Source organism: Rhinoraja longicauda, chromosome 36 (assembly GCF_053455715.1).
Source record: "Rhinoraja longicauda isolate Sanriku21f chromosome 36, sRhiLon1.1, whole genome shotgun sequence".
In the NCBI taxonomy this organism is placed as follows: Eukaryota; Metazoa; Chordata; class Chondrichthyes; order Rajiformes; family Arhynchobatidae; genus Rhinoraja; species Rhinoraja longicauda.
The window spans coordinates 5,749,684-5,763,693 of NC_135988.1; the positions used below are offsets into that span (position 1 = coordinate 5,749,684).

General features: G+C 51.2%; 1 protein-coding gene across 3 annotated transcripts in view; it reads right to left on the minus strand.

Moving 5' to 3' along the window:
• LOC144610170 (zinc finger matrin-type protein 4-like) overlaps nt 1-14,010 on the minus strand; it is a 183,541-nt gene that overhangs the window by 126,846 nt on the left and 42,685 nt on the right. For all 3 annotated transcript variants that reach the window (XM_078428722.1, XM_078428721.1, XM_078428720.1), the window contains exon 3: nt 2,147-2,236. In XM_078428722.1, the coding sequence (XP_078284848.1) occupies nt 2,147-2,236 (90 nt within the window). The remainder of the gene's footprint in view (nt 1-2,146; nt 2,237-14,010) is intronic.

Here is a 14,010-nt window from a genome sequence, read left to right on the forward strand (position 1 = left end):
GGTGGCGCAGCGGTAGAGTTGTTGCCTTACAGCAACCAGAGAACCGGGTTCAATCTAGACTATGGGTGCTGTCTATACGGAGATCGTACGTGCTTCCTGTGACCACGTGGATTTTCCCCGGGTGCTCCGGTTTCCTCCCACACTCCAAAGACGTGCAGGTTTGTAGGTTAATTGGCTTGGGTAAAATTGTAAACTGCCCCTGGTGTGCAGGGTAGCGTTAGTGTACGGGGATCGCTGATCGGCGTGGGTGGGCCGAAGGGCCTGTGTTCACACTGTATCTCTAAAGTAAACCCAAAGTCTACCTTTGAACAGAAATTGTCCTTTGGTGCAATAGTGTCTATAATTTCTGAAGGGAAAATTGTCCCCTGCGTGTAGATATTTTCTTTATGAAGTACTTTAATTTTGGTAGAAAAGAGAGGAATTTTCCATACTGCATCTGCAGTTTTTGTTCAACCAACTAACATAATTGTTTCTCCAATTCCCTAATCATTCAAAAACATGCCAAAACAATTTTGGAAACCTGTGCTGAGAATTTCCCTTTTCCAGAGGATGCATTCTTATAGACAATAGACAATAGGTGCAGGAGTAGGCCATTCAGCCCTTCGAGCCAGCACCGCCATTCAATGCGATCATGGCTGATAACTCTCAATCAGTACCCCGTTCCTGCCTTCTCCCCATACCCCCTCACTCCGCTATCCTTAAGAGCTCTATCCAGCTCTCTCTTGAAAGCATCCAACGAACTGGCCTCCACTGCCTTCTGAGGCAGAGAATTCCACACCTTCACCACTCTCTGACTGACTTGATTCACCTTTCCTATCTCCATCTTGTTCCCACCATCTGTCATTCTCACACCTAACCATATGGGTTTCCAATCCCTGGCTTCACCTATTCCCTCCACCCACCTGTTAGTTTAGTTTAATTTAGATATACAGCGCGGAAACAGGCCCTTCAGTCCACCGAGTCCGCACCGACCAGCGATCCCCGCGCACTAACACTATCCTACACACACACTAGGGACAATTTACATTTATACCAAGCCAATCGACCTGCAAACCTGCGCGTCTTTGGAGTGTGGGAGGAGACCGAAGATCTCGGAGAAAACCCACGCAGGTCACGGGGAGAAAGTACAAACTCCGTACAGACAGCGCCCGTAGTCGGGATCGAATCGGGGTCTCTGGCGCTGTAAGGCAGCAACTCTAACACTGCGCCACCATGCCGCACAACTCCACCACCTGATTCCATCCAGCCACCATCCTCCCCTGAGCTGGTTCCACTCATTACATCTCAGCCTCCGTCTCTACCTTCTCCCTCTCCCGACTTGTCTCCACCTGAAGTCATCCCCCACTTCACCTGGTTCCACCTGTCACCTTCCATCTCTCACCTCACCCCACCCCCTCACCTCTTCATGCCACCCATTGTCCCTCTACACTCTCTGTACTGATGCAGGGTCCCAATCCACAATGGGTACTGATTGAGAATGATCAGCCATGATCACATTGAATGGCTCGAAGGGCCGAATGGCCTCGTCCTGCATCTATTGCCTATTGTCTATTGTCTTATCACCCATCTCACTCATCTCACCCAAGGACACAACGTACTCTAGTCGGGTGGCATGGTGGCGCAGCGGTAGAGAATCCGCCTTACAGTGCTTACAACGCAGGAGACCCGGGTTCGATCCCGACTACGGGTGCTGTCTGTAGGGAGTTTGTACGTTCTCCCCGTGACCACATGGGTTTCCCTGTGATCTCTGGTTTCCTCACACACTCCAAAGACCAACAGGTTTGTAGGTTAATTGGCTTGGGTTTGTATACTTGGTATAAGTGTAGATTGTCCTTAGGCTTGTGTTAATGTGCGGGGATCGCTGGTCGGTGGGCCGAAAGGCCTCGTTTCCTCGCTGAATATCTCCAAACTACAAAACTAAACTAAACTCAGCGGGTCAGGCAGCATCTCTGGAGAACGCAGATCGGTGACCTTCCGGATCGGGGACCCTTCCTCAGACTGATGCCTCCAAAGATGCTGAATGACCCGTTGTTCGGGCCCCTCCAACATGTTGCTTTGCGCTCGTTGCTCCTCGGTGCCTGGGCCCCTGTCACGGGACAGTGTTACACCTTTACAGCGCCTTGACAATTAGAGTAAGACTGCTTACATTTTCCGCTCGGAGCTTCTTGGCGGGACACCCGCCATCTACAGGATGCAGCATGTAGTACAGACGGACCTTGCTCGCGTGCTTCCGGCTCTGTTGGGGAAGAAAGTTGGCAACATTGTAAAATCCAACACCAACATCCTCATGAGAGGAATAGAGTAGGGGAATCGAGTAGGCCCAGAGAAGGGGAATCGAGGACCAGAGGACATAGCTTCAAGGTGAGTGGGAAAAAGATATAATAGGAATCTGAGGGGTAACCTTTTCACACAGAAGGGTATCATAAAATGTTGGAGTAACTCAGCAGGTCAGGCAGCATCTCCGGAGAGAAGGAATGGGCGACGTTTCGGGTCACCAATTCCTTCTCTACGGAGATGCTGCCTGACCTGCTGAGTTACTCCAGCATTTTGTGATACCTTCGATTTGTACCAGCATCTGCAGTTACTTTCCAATACACAGAGGGCGGTGGGTGTATGGAACGAGCTGCCAGAGGAGGTCGTTGAGGCTGCGACTATCCCAACGTTTAAGAAACAGCTAGACAGATACATGGATAGGACAGGTTTGGAGGGATATGGACCAAAAGCGGGCAGGTGGGACCAGTGTAGCTGGGCCATGTTGGCTGGTGTGGGCAAGTTGGGCCATAGGGCCTGTTTCTACACGGTATCACTCTATGACTCTAAGAGGGTTCCATCTTGAAACGTCACCCATCCATTCTGTTGAAGAACACTTGAACATCGAACGTAGAACAGTACAGCAGGGGAACATGATGCTGAACATGACCCTGAGTTAAATTAAGCTCCTCTGCCTGTTTCGAGATCCATACCCCTCTATTCCCTGTGAACGCATGTGCCTATCAAGGCACTGGAGTAACTCAGCGGGACAGGCAGCATCTCTGGAGAGAAGGAATGGGTGACGTTTCAGGTCTTCAGATGGAAGAAGGATCTCGGCCCGAAACGTTCTCTCCACCCACTTTGCTAGTTTTGTTTTAACCTTATTCATCCCAGGAGGGAAACTGGTCTGCCAACAGTCATAGAACACGACAAGATACATGACATTAAAATGACGAGTGGAAAGTCCAGCATTGGGGATAGCAATTGACCCGAAACGTCACCTATTCCTTCTCTCCAGAGATGCTGCCTGTCCCGCTGAGTTACTCCAGTGCCTTGATAGGCACATGCGCACACAGGGAATAGAGGGGTATGGATCTCGAAAGAGGCAGAGGAGCTTAATTTAACTCGGCATCATGGGATATGGGGAGAAGGCAGGAACGGGGTACTGATTGACAATGATCAGCCATGATCACATTGAATGGCGGTGCTGGCTCGAAGGGCCGAATGGCCTCCTCCTGCACCTATTGTCTATTGTCTTTTTGGGTCTATCTTCGGTGTAAACCAGCATCTGCCGTTCCTTCCTACACACCTTGGGCCCACCGACTCCAGGCCAAACATTGATCACACTGGTTCTACCCGTTACCCACTTGCTCAACCATTCCCTAGGGACAATTTACGATGCGATACGATATGATAAGACAAAACTTTATTCGTCCCCGGAGGTACACAAAAACCCAAAATTAAAAGTGAAAACAAAAAGAAAATAAACAAACAAACACAGGCTTATCCCCTGGGGCAAAGGATTCTAAACTAGAGTCCCCCCCCCTCCCCCACACTGGGTCCACGTTTGTTCTCCCACCATCCCACACGATGGTCCCCCCACGCCAGGCCCTCCATTGTTCTTCACGATGGCCCCCTAGGCCGGGCCCTCCATTGTTTTCCCCTCCTCCCACTCATGCTCATTGGTCGCGAGGCCCCACCGCCACCGAGGCTCCCACTGCCGCCTCCGAGGCTCCCATCACCACTACCGCTGAGGCTCCTGCGGCCCAGACAGGCCTCCCCGCCCGGCTTCACCGCAGTCCCCTGGGAGGCTTGTGGGGCGAGTCGGGCCTACCGGGGTGCGTTCCGGTCTTCGGTCATCGTTGTTCGGCGTATGGATCGGGCCAGCGCTCCTCCCCGGGAAACTCCCACCACGCGCGCTACTCCCCGGGACACGCCCACCACGCGCGCTCCTCCCCGGGACACGCCCGCCACGCGCACGCCTCCCTGCGACACAGGCCACAGAGGCTAATTGACCTACAAACCCGCACGCCTTTTGGATGTGGGAGAAAACCCGTGCGGTCACAAGGAGAACGTGCAAACTCCGTGCAGACAGCGCCCAAGGTTTGGACCAAGGCCGAGACTCTGGCACGATGAGGCAGTGGCTCTACCCACTGTGCCGCCTTGCCGCCACAGCGCTGGAAACGAGGGTGAAGCGTTCATTCACCACCTGGCTCTGCCAGAGGTGTCGAAGGGGGCGTCCATCTTGTAATTCCCACCGCCACCAGCCCTTCAGTGATTCACTCCACGTTATGTTAAGGGCCAGCCGGCAGCAGCAGCACTGGCTGCAGCAAAGGCCAGAGAACATCCAACCTTGACGTTGAAGCCAGCCCTCCAGAACCAGGACCAGGCCCAGCTCCAGCCAAGCTGCCCAATCGCTGGCAGCCACCCAACAACGTGGCACATGCCCAGGTTGGCCCTGCTCACAAAATCAGGCAAGTGTGGAATTTCGAACGCCGGACTGGAAGCCCAAACCTTCACGTGATCTCCCACCATGACGGGACCTCTTAAAGCCACAACCGCTCAGCGAGAAGCTCCACTTCAGATCCCCACACCGTTAGTGGCAATTGATCATTGGGTGCGGATACTTCAATGAAAGAACAATCGCCACGGCTGTAGAGATGTGTGGGAAGGAACTGCAGGTGCTGGTTTACCCTGAAGATAGACACAAAATGCTGGAGTAACCCAGCGGGACAGGCAGCATCTCTGTGTAGAAAGAGTGGGTGACGTTTCGGGTCGAGACCCTTCTTCAGACTGAGAGTCAGGGGAGAGGGAAACGAGAGACATGGAAGGATAAGGTCTCGCTCCGAGACGTCACCCATTCCTTTTCTCCAGAGATGCTGCCAGTCCCGCCGAGTCGCTCCAGCATTGTGTGCCTAGCCATGCCCAGAGGCCATTGCTAAGAGTAAGCATTGTGATAGGTTTAGTTTAGTTTAAATTTTAACTGAGAGATACGGTGGGGAAACGGGCCCTTCGAGCAGACCAGTGATCCCCGGTGAGTAAGGTCGCGCTATCGTGCACCGTTTTGGCTGTAGTTCAGGAACAAACAAACAAACAAACAAGAGATTTAGTGTATAGATTATCTGATCTGATTGGAAAACACGGAAAGCAAAGCCTTTCACTGTGCCGTGTGACACATGACAATAATAAAGCTAAACCTAAATCAATTGGCAACACTTTGCTGTGAAGGAAGTGAAAAGGATGCTTTGATATAAATTTCTAGAGCGTTGTATGGTTTTGAAGGCTAGATGTCATAGAAAATTATATTCAAAGCCAACCCACACTCCCACAGCAATAACATTACACCCCACCCCCCCACTCCCCTCCCCTCCCCCTCCCCTCCCAATCCAAGAAAATCACGGAAAAGGGATTAGAAAGGACTTTTGCTTCTTATGTAGACACCCAGTGCTGGAGCAACTCAGCGGGTCAGGCAGCATCTCCGGAGAGAAGGAACGGGTGACGTTTCGGGTCGAGGCCCTTCTACTGACATTTTTGCTCCCTTTTAATATAAAGAAGTAAAATGAAAATTGATTAAATCCTGCACACAAAAGAATTCTCGACGAGCTTCAACGTTGATCGGCTTCACTGAAGTGATGTCGAGAGAAATCACATCAATGAAACAATAAATGGAAATTATGCAAATTGAAACTATGAACAATCACGGCAAAGATTCTTTCATATTTGACTTCTCAAAAGAGTCTACATTTCTTTTGTCGTGGAATAATGCAGGTAGAGATGGTAAAAGTCTGAAGAAGGGCCTCGACCCGAAACGTCAGCCATTCCTTCTCTCCAGAGATGCTGCCTGACCTGCTGAGTTACTCCAGCATTCCGTGTCCACAGATGTTAACACATCTTTATATAAATGTATTAAGATATTTTATTTTGGCACTTCACGGGCGGCACATTGAGGAAGCGGGAGAGTTGCTGACTCACAGCGCCAGAGACACGGGTCCAATCCTAACTGCGGGTGCTGCCTGTGACCGCGTGGGTTTTCTCCGGGCGCTGCGGTTTCCTCCCACACTCCAGAGATGGACGGGTTTGTAGGTTGACCGGCCACTGTAAATTGTCTCCGGTGTGTGGGATAGTGTGGGTGAGGGGATAGTCCGAGCGGACCCGCTGGGCCGAAGGGCCTGCCTCCACGCTGCATCTCGAAACTAAGCCGAAATCATCCTATTGTCAAATTATTGAGGAAATGCATTGCATTTTACTGGGATTCTTGCCCAATTGCCATGGCAACCACACACAGGGAAGATGGTGTTGGTTTATAATCGTCACCTGTGCTGAGGTAGAGTGGAGAGCTTTGTGCGTGCTGTCCAATTAAATCAGATCACACCGCGCACAAATCCAACCGAGCCAAACACAAGTACGACATCTAGTTCAAAGAACAGCGGCGCGGTGGCGCAGCGGTAGAGTTGCTGCCTCACAGCGCCAGAGACACCCGGGTTCCATCCCGACTGTAGGTGCTGCCTGCGCGGAGTTTGTACGTTCTCCCCTTGACCGCGTGGGTTTTCTCCGGGTGCTCCGGTTTCCTCCCACATCCCAAAGACGTGCAGGTCTGTAGGTTAACTGGCTTCTGTGTGTAGGATAATGTTGGTGTCTACCATATCTACACCCTCAAAATTCTTTCTACTTCTATCAAGTCTCCCCTCAACACTTACGTTCCAGAGGAAACAATCCAAGTCTCCCTGTGGCTGAAATGCTCTGCTCCAGGTAGCGTTCCGGTAAACCTCCTCTGCACCATTTATTTCCAAAGCTTCCACATCATGGAGCGACCAAAACTGTACATAATATTCCACCCCCTTCCATTTCTTCTTCATCAGAGGTTTACCCATGGGCACTGGCTTGGGCCCCAGCTATGCCTGCCTCAGTGTAGCCGATGTCCAATGATCCCCGCTCCAGGCATGCACTGGCCCTACCCCTGAACTCCGACTGCGCTACATTGACGACTGCATCGGGGCTACCTCGTGCACCCGTGCAGAACTCACGGACTTCACCAACTTCACCTCCAATTTCCATCCAGCTCTCAAATTCACTTGGATCAGCTCCGACACCTCCCTCCCCTTAATTGATCTCATCACCTCCGTCACGGGAGATGGACTAGCGACTGATGTTGATTACAAACCTCCCTTTCCATACCTCTAGTTTCACCTCTCCCCTGTCTGAAGAAGGGACTCGACCCGAAACGTCACCTGTCCCCTTTCTCCAGAGATACTGCCTGACCCGCTGGGTTACTCCGGCATTTTTGTGTCTGTCTTCACAACATTCCAAGTGTGGCCTGACCAAAGTCCTACAACCTGCCTCTTCTATTCAAACCCTCCACCCTCCGACACATTGTTTCTTCCCACCCAGTTTTGGATTACACTTTACCCCCCCTCACTCGGTTATTGCGGCCAATTGGCGCTAACAGACACCAGCCCTCTCCTCCCACGGTCCGTTATGACCAGGGTCCATAAGATCATGGCGGCACGGTGGCGCGGCGGTAGAGTTGCTGCCTTACAGCAAATGCAGCGCCGGAGACTCAGGTCCGATCCTGACTACGGGCGCCGTCTGTACGGAGTTTGTACGTTCTCCCCGTGACCTGCGTGGGTTTTCTCCGAGATCTTCGGTTTCCTCCCACACTCCAAAGACGTGCAGGTATGTAGGCTAATTGGCTGGGCAAATGTAAAAACAAATTGTCCCTCGTGTGTGTAGGATAGTGTTAATGTGCGGGGATCGCTGGTCGGCGCGGACCCGGTGGGCCGAAGGGCCTGTTTCCGCGCTGTATCTCCATATCATAAGTGCAAAATATCATAAGTGATTGGAGTGGAATTAGACCATTCAGTCCATCAAGTTGTAGCGTGAGTTTGTGGCATATAATACTGAGGGGAATAGATGCACAGAGTCTCTTGCCCAGAGTAGGGGAATCGAGGACCAGAGGACATAGGTTCAAGGTGAAGGCGAAAAGATTGAATAGGAATCTAAGGGGGTAACCTTTTCACACAAAGGGTGGTGGGTGTATGGAACGAGCTGCCGGAGGAGGTAGTTGAGGCTGGGACTGTCCCAACTTTGAGAGACAGTTAGACAGGTACACGGATAGGACAAGTTTGGAGGGATATGGATCAAATGCAGGCAGGTGGGACTAGTGTGGCTGGGACATGTGGGCCGGTGTGGGCAAGTTGGGCCGAAGGGCCTGTTTCCACACTGCATCACTCTAAGTCTACTCCGCCATTCAATCATGGCTGATCTATCTCTCCCTTCTAATCCCATTCTCCTGCCTTCTCCTACAACACCTCCGACACCCGTCCTAATCAAGGATCTATCTATCTCTGCCTTAAATATATCCACTGGCTTGTCCACCACAGCCTTCTGTGGTTCACTGCATCTTTATCTTGTGAAGTGTGCTTTCAATCACTGCCTGGACACAATAAGCTGCCTTTCCACCCACGGTTAATTCCGAATCCACTTGGGCGTCCGTTTATGTCACAGAGAATAACCTTGCAGATCGAGCAGGGAGGTGATTCCTCCCAATCAGTAATCAGCGAGAGAGATTAAAAGCCAAATTGAAATCAAGTTTCATTTCACAGCCGATGCACATGACAATGCTCGGTGTGGAGGATGCAGCCGTTAATGCCGATCCCTGCCTCGCGAGCGGTCTCGTTCACTTCGCCGCTGAACATCGCGGCAAGGGAGGGGAGACGAGATGCGTCAACAAAGTCATCAAAGATTCAGAGGGATACAACAGGGAAACAGGCCCTTCAGACCATCGAATGGTAGGCCAATTTTGAACGGAGACGAGGAAAAACTTTTTCAGTCAGAGAGTTGTGAATCTGTGGAATTCTCTGCCTCAGAAGGCAGTGGAGGCCAATTCTCTGAATGCATTCAAGAGAGAGCTGGATAGAGCTCTTAAGGATAGCAGAGTCAGGGGGTATGGGGAGAAGGCAGGAACGGGGTACTGATTGAGAATGATCAGCCATGATCATAGAAACATAGAAACATAGAAAAATAGAAACATAGAAAATAGGTGCAGGAGTAGGCCATTCGGCCCTTCGAGCCTGCACCGCCATTCAGTATGATCATGGCTGATCATTCAGCTCAGTAGCCTGTACCTGCCTTCTCTCCATACCCCCTGATCCCTTTAGCAAAAAGGGCCACATCTAACTCCCTCTTAAATATAGCCAATGAACTGGCCTCAACTACCTTCTGTGGCAGAGAATTCCACAGACTCACCACTCTGTGTGAAGAAATGTTTTCTCATCTCGGTCCTTGAATGGCGGTGCTGGCTCGAAGGGCCGAATAGCCTCCTCTTGCACCTATTGTCTATTCACACCAACCAACAACCATCCATCTTTGTACTAAAACTCTCGTTTGTTTGTTTGTTTGTTCCTGAACTGCAGCCAAAACGGTGCGCATTAGCACGCCGATTTTAGGCCCACCTTACTCACCGTCGTCCCTTTGGTGCTAATGGAAGAGGTTTCATTGAAATCGGTTATATTTTTAAAGTTATTCACATTTTTAAGTTTAAAACTATCTCCTAGGGAGGGAGGGGGGGGGGAGGGAGGGGGTGGAGGGAGGGTGGGGAGAGAGGGGGAGGAGGGAGGGTGGGGAGAGAGGGGGAGGAGGGAAGATAAGGGGGGTTGAGGGGAATGGAATAGGGAGAGGGGAGAGAGGGGAGGTGGACAGAGGGGGGGAAGGGGAGGGGAGGTGGACAGAGGGGGGGAAGGGGAGGGGAGGAGGGAGGGGAGGTGGACAGAGGGGGGGAAGGGGAGGGGAGGAGGGAGGGGGAGGGAGGGGAGGGGGGGAGGGGAGGTGGGGGAGGGGGGAGGGGAGGGGGGAGGGGGGGAGGATAGGGTGCTCCACCTGCAGGAGAGGTTTGGGCCCAACAGGTCCACTTGGTCTAGTTTACACTAATTCTACAATAATCCAACATCTACCCCACCTGGATACTACCACTTACTCACAAACTCATGTTGATTTACAGGTGGCACAGCGGTAGAGTTGCTGCCTCACCGCGCCAGAGACCCAGGTTCGATCCTGACCACGGGTGCTGTCTGTACTAAGTTTGTACGTTCTTCCCGTGACCTGGGTGCTCCGGTTTCCTCCCACACCCCAAAGACGTATAGGTTTGTAGGCTAATTGGCCTGTTATAATTGTAAATTATACGGCGGCACGGTGGCGCAGCGGTAGAGTTGCCGCCTTACAGCGAATGCAGCGCCGGAGACTCAGGTTCGATCCCGACTTCGGGTGCTGTACTGTACGGAGTTTGTACGTTCTCCCCGTGACCTGCGTGGGTTTTCTCCGAGATCTTCGGTTTCCTCCCTCACTCCCAAGACGTACAGGTATGTAGGTTAATTGGCTGGGCAAATGTAAAAAAAATTTAAAAATTGTCCCTAGTGGGTGTAGGAGAGTGTTAATGTGCGGGGATCGCTGGGCGGCACGGACTCGGTGAGCCGAAGGGCCTGTTTCTGCTCTATCTCTAAATCTAAAAATCTAAAAAAATCTAAAAATTGTCCCGAGTGTATGTAGTGTGTGTAGGGTGGTGTTAGTGTGGGGAGATCACTGGTGGGCATGGGCTTGGTGGGCCGAAGGGCCTGTTTCCGCGCTGAATCTCTCTCTCAAAAACTCATTAATCTACCGACCTGCACGCCTTTGGGATATGGATGGGAACTGGGGCACCTCGGGGAAACCCACGCAAAGAATGAGTCGGGAGAACGTGCAAGGTCCACACCGGCATATCATATCATATATATACAGCCGGAAACAGGCCCTTCGGCCCGCCAAGTCCGTGCCGCCCAGCGATCCCCGTACATTAACACTATCCTACACCCACTAGGGACAATTTTTACATTTACCCAGCCAATTAACCTACATACCTGTACGTCTTTGGAGTGTGGGAGGAAACCGAAGATCTCGGAGAAAACTCACGCAGGTCACGGGGAGAACGTACAAACTCCTTACAGTGCAGCACCCGTAGTCAGGATCGAACCTGAGTCTCCGGCGCTGCATTCGCTGTAAAGCAGCAACTCTACCGCTGCGCTACCGTGCCGAACCCGAGATCAAGATTGGACCTGGGTCTTTGGTTCTATGAGGCAGCTCCTCTTCCAGCAGCACCCACTGTGCTTAAAGACAACTTCAGGAACAAAATATCCTCTCGGGAAATATATCGCACGTTGCTATTGAAAGTGAAGACGTTTCCAGTGTCGTCGCTGATCAACTGGACTCTGACGACTTCCATTAATTTTCCAGACTCACTTCATTTAGGGGAATCTTATAGAAACTTACAAAATTCTGAAGGGGTTGGACAGGCTAGATGCAGGAAGATTGTTCCCGATGTTGGGGAAGTCCAGAACAAGGGGGTCACAGTTTAAGGATAAGGGGGAAGTCTTTTAGGACCGAGATGAGAAAGTTTTTTTCACACAGAGAGTGGTGAATCTGTGGAATTCTCTGCCACAGAGGGTAGTTGAGGCCAGTTCATTGGCTATATTTAAGAGGGAGTTAGATGTGGCCCTTGTGGCTAAAGGGATCAGGGGGTATGGAGAGAAGGCAGGTACAGGTTACTGAGTTGGATGATCAGCCATGATCATATTGAATGGCGGTGCAGGCTCGAAGGGCCGAATGGCCTACTCCTGCACCTATTTTCTATGTTTCTATTTACTTGTCTACAGCACGACTCTGAAATCCCAACGTTTTATACAGATTTTGGCCCTTTGAAATTGTGCGCACTTTCTGATTTCTTATCATCAACAACAATGCGTTCTCAAAACATTAATATACAAAACGCCACAGACAATAGACAATAGGTGCAGGAGGAGGCCATTCGGCCCCTCGAGCCAGCACCGCCATTCACCGTGATCGTGGCTGATCATTCTCAATCAGTACCCCGTACCAGCCTTCTCCCCGTACCCCCTGACTCCGCTATCTTTAAGAGCTCTATCTAGCTCTCTCTCTTGAAAGCATCCAGAGAATTGGCCTCCACTGCCTTCTGAGGCAGAGAATTCCACAGATTTACAACTCTCTGACTGAAATGTTTTTTCCTCATCTCCGTTCAATAACACTAACACAAGTAAGCCTACATGCTGTTTAATCCTTTATCTAACTTTCAATATCAAGAAACGTTGGGGTACGTCAATGAATACCTTTCAGGGACATTGATGCGCGTCAATGAATTCCTGTAGGGTTTTGTGCTGTACAGCTAGCCTAACCATTGTCGTACTACAGTTTCCACACCATCGCCACATCCGGCACTCCATTGGAAGCACTTGGAATGAGCAGAAGAAGTACTCTACCTGCCGAGGGTGGACTCAAAATGCTGGAGTAACTCAGCGGGTGAGACCTTCTTTTTCAGTCTGAAGACAGGTCTCGACCCGAAACATCACCCATTCCTTCTCTCCCGAGATGCTGCATGACCCGCTGAGTTACTCCAGCATTTTGTGTCCACCTTCGATTTAAACCAGCATCTGGTACAGTGAAAAGCTTTTGTGCTGTGCTAACCAGCCAGCAGAAAGACAGCACATGATTACAATCGAGCCGTCCACAGTGCAGAGATACGTGAAGAAGCGAATAATGTGAATAACGTTCAATGCAAGCTAAAGCCAGTAAAGTCCAATGAAAGATAGTCCAAGGGTCTCCAATGAGGTAGATAGTAGTTCAGGACCGCTCTCTGGTTGTTGGTAGGATGGTTCAGTTGCCTGATAACAGCTGGGAAGAAAGTGTCCCTGAATCTGGAGGTGTGCGTTTACACACTTCCCTACTAGCCCCTCGGACAAAGAAGCAGCAGAATAAGGTAAGTCACACACAGCAGCCTGTCATCAGTTTTGATTTTCTTGCAGCGTGACACAGTGCAAGCCGGTTCGTCATGAAGGTTGTGTTGAGCAGTGTCTATCAGGGGTGACTCATCTGTGATTTTGTTGTTTGCTGCCGATGATTCATTCTGCTGCAGCCTGACGCTTCAGCAGAAGGATGGTGCAGAAGAACCTTTTTATTCACAAAATGCTGGAGTAACACAGCAGGTCAGGCAGCATCACGGGAGAGAAGGAATGGGTGACGTTTGGGGTCGAGATCCTTCAAGAAGGGTCTCGACCCGAAACGTCACCCATTCCTTCTCTCCCGAGATGCTGCCTGACCTGCTGAGTTACTCCAGCATTTTGTGAATAAATCGATTTGTACCAGCATCTGCAGTTATTTTCTTATACTATTGTGCAGAAGAACCTGTTCCCACAACAGGCGGATGTTCCCAGTCCTCGTTCACCGGCCATGAATAATACGCAGATTTCCACGCCGGCACGGTGGCGCAGCGGTAGAGTTGCTGCCCCACAGCGCCAGGGACCCGGGTTCCATCCTGACCACGGGCGCTGTCTGTACGGATTTTGAACGTTCTCCGGGTTTCTACCAGTTTAGTTTAGTTTAGAGATACAGCGCGGAAACAGGCCCTTCGGCCCACCGGGTCCGTGCCGACACTCTCCCACACACACTAGGGACAATTTACACACACGCCAAGCCAATTAACCAACAAACCTGCACGTCTTTGGAGTGTGGGAGGAAACCGAAGATCTCCGAGAAAACCCACGTGGTCACGGGGAGAAGGTACAAACTCCGTACAGACAGCGCCCGTAGTCGGGATGGAACCCGGGTCTCCGGCGCCGCAAGCGCTGTAAGGCGGCAACTCTACCGCTGCGCCACCGTGGAAACGAAGAAAGCAGGAGAGGGGTTGAGAGGGAAGAATGGATCAGTCATGATTGAATGGTG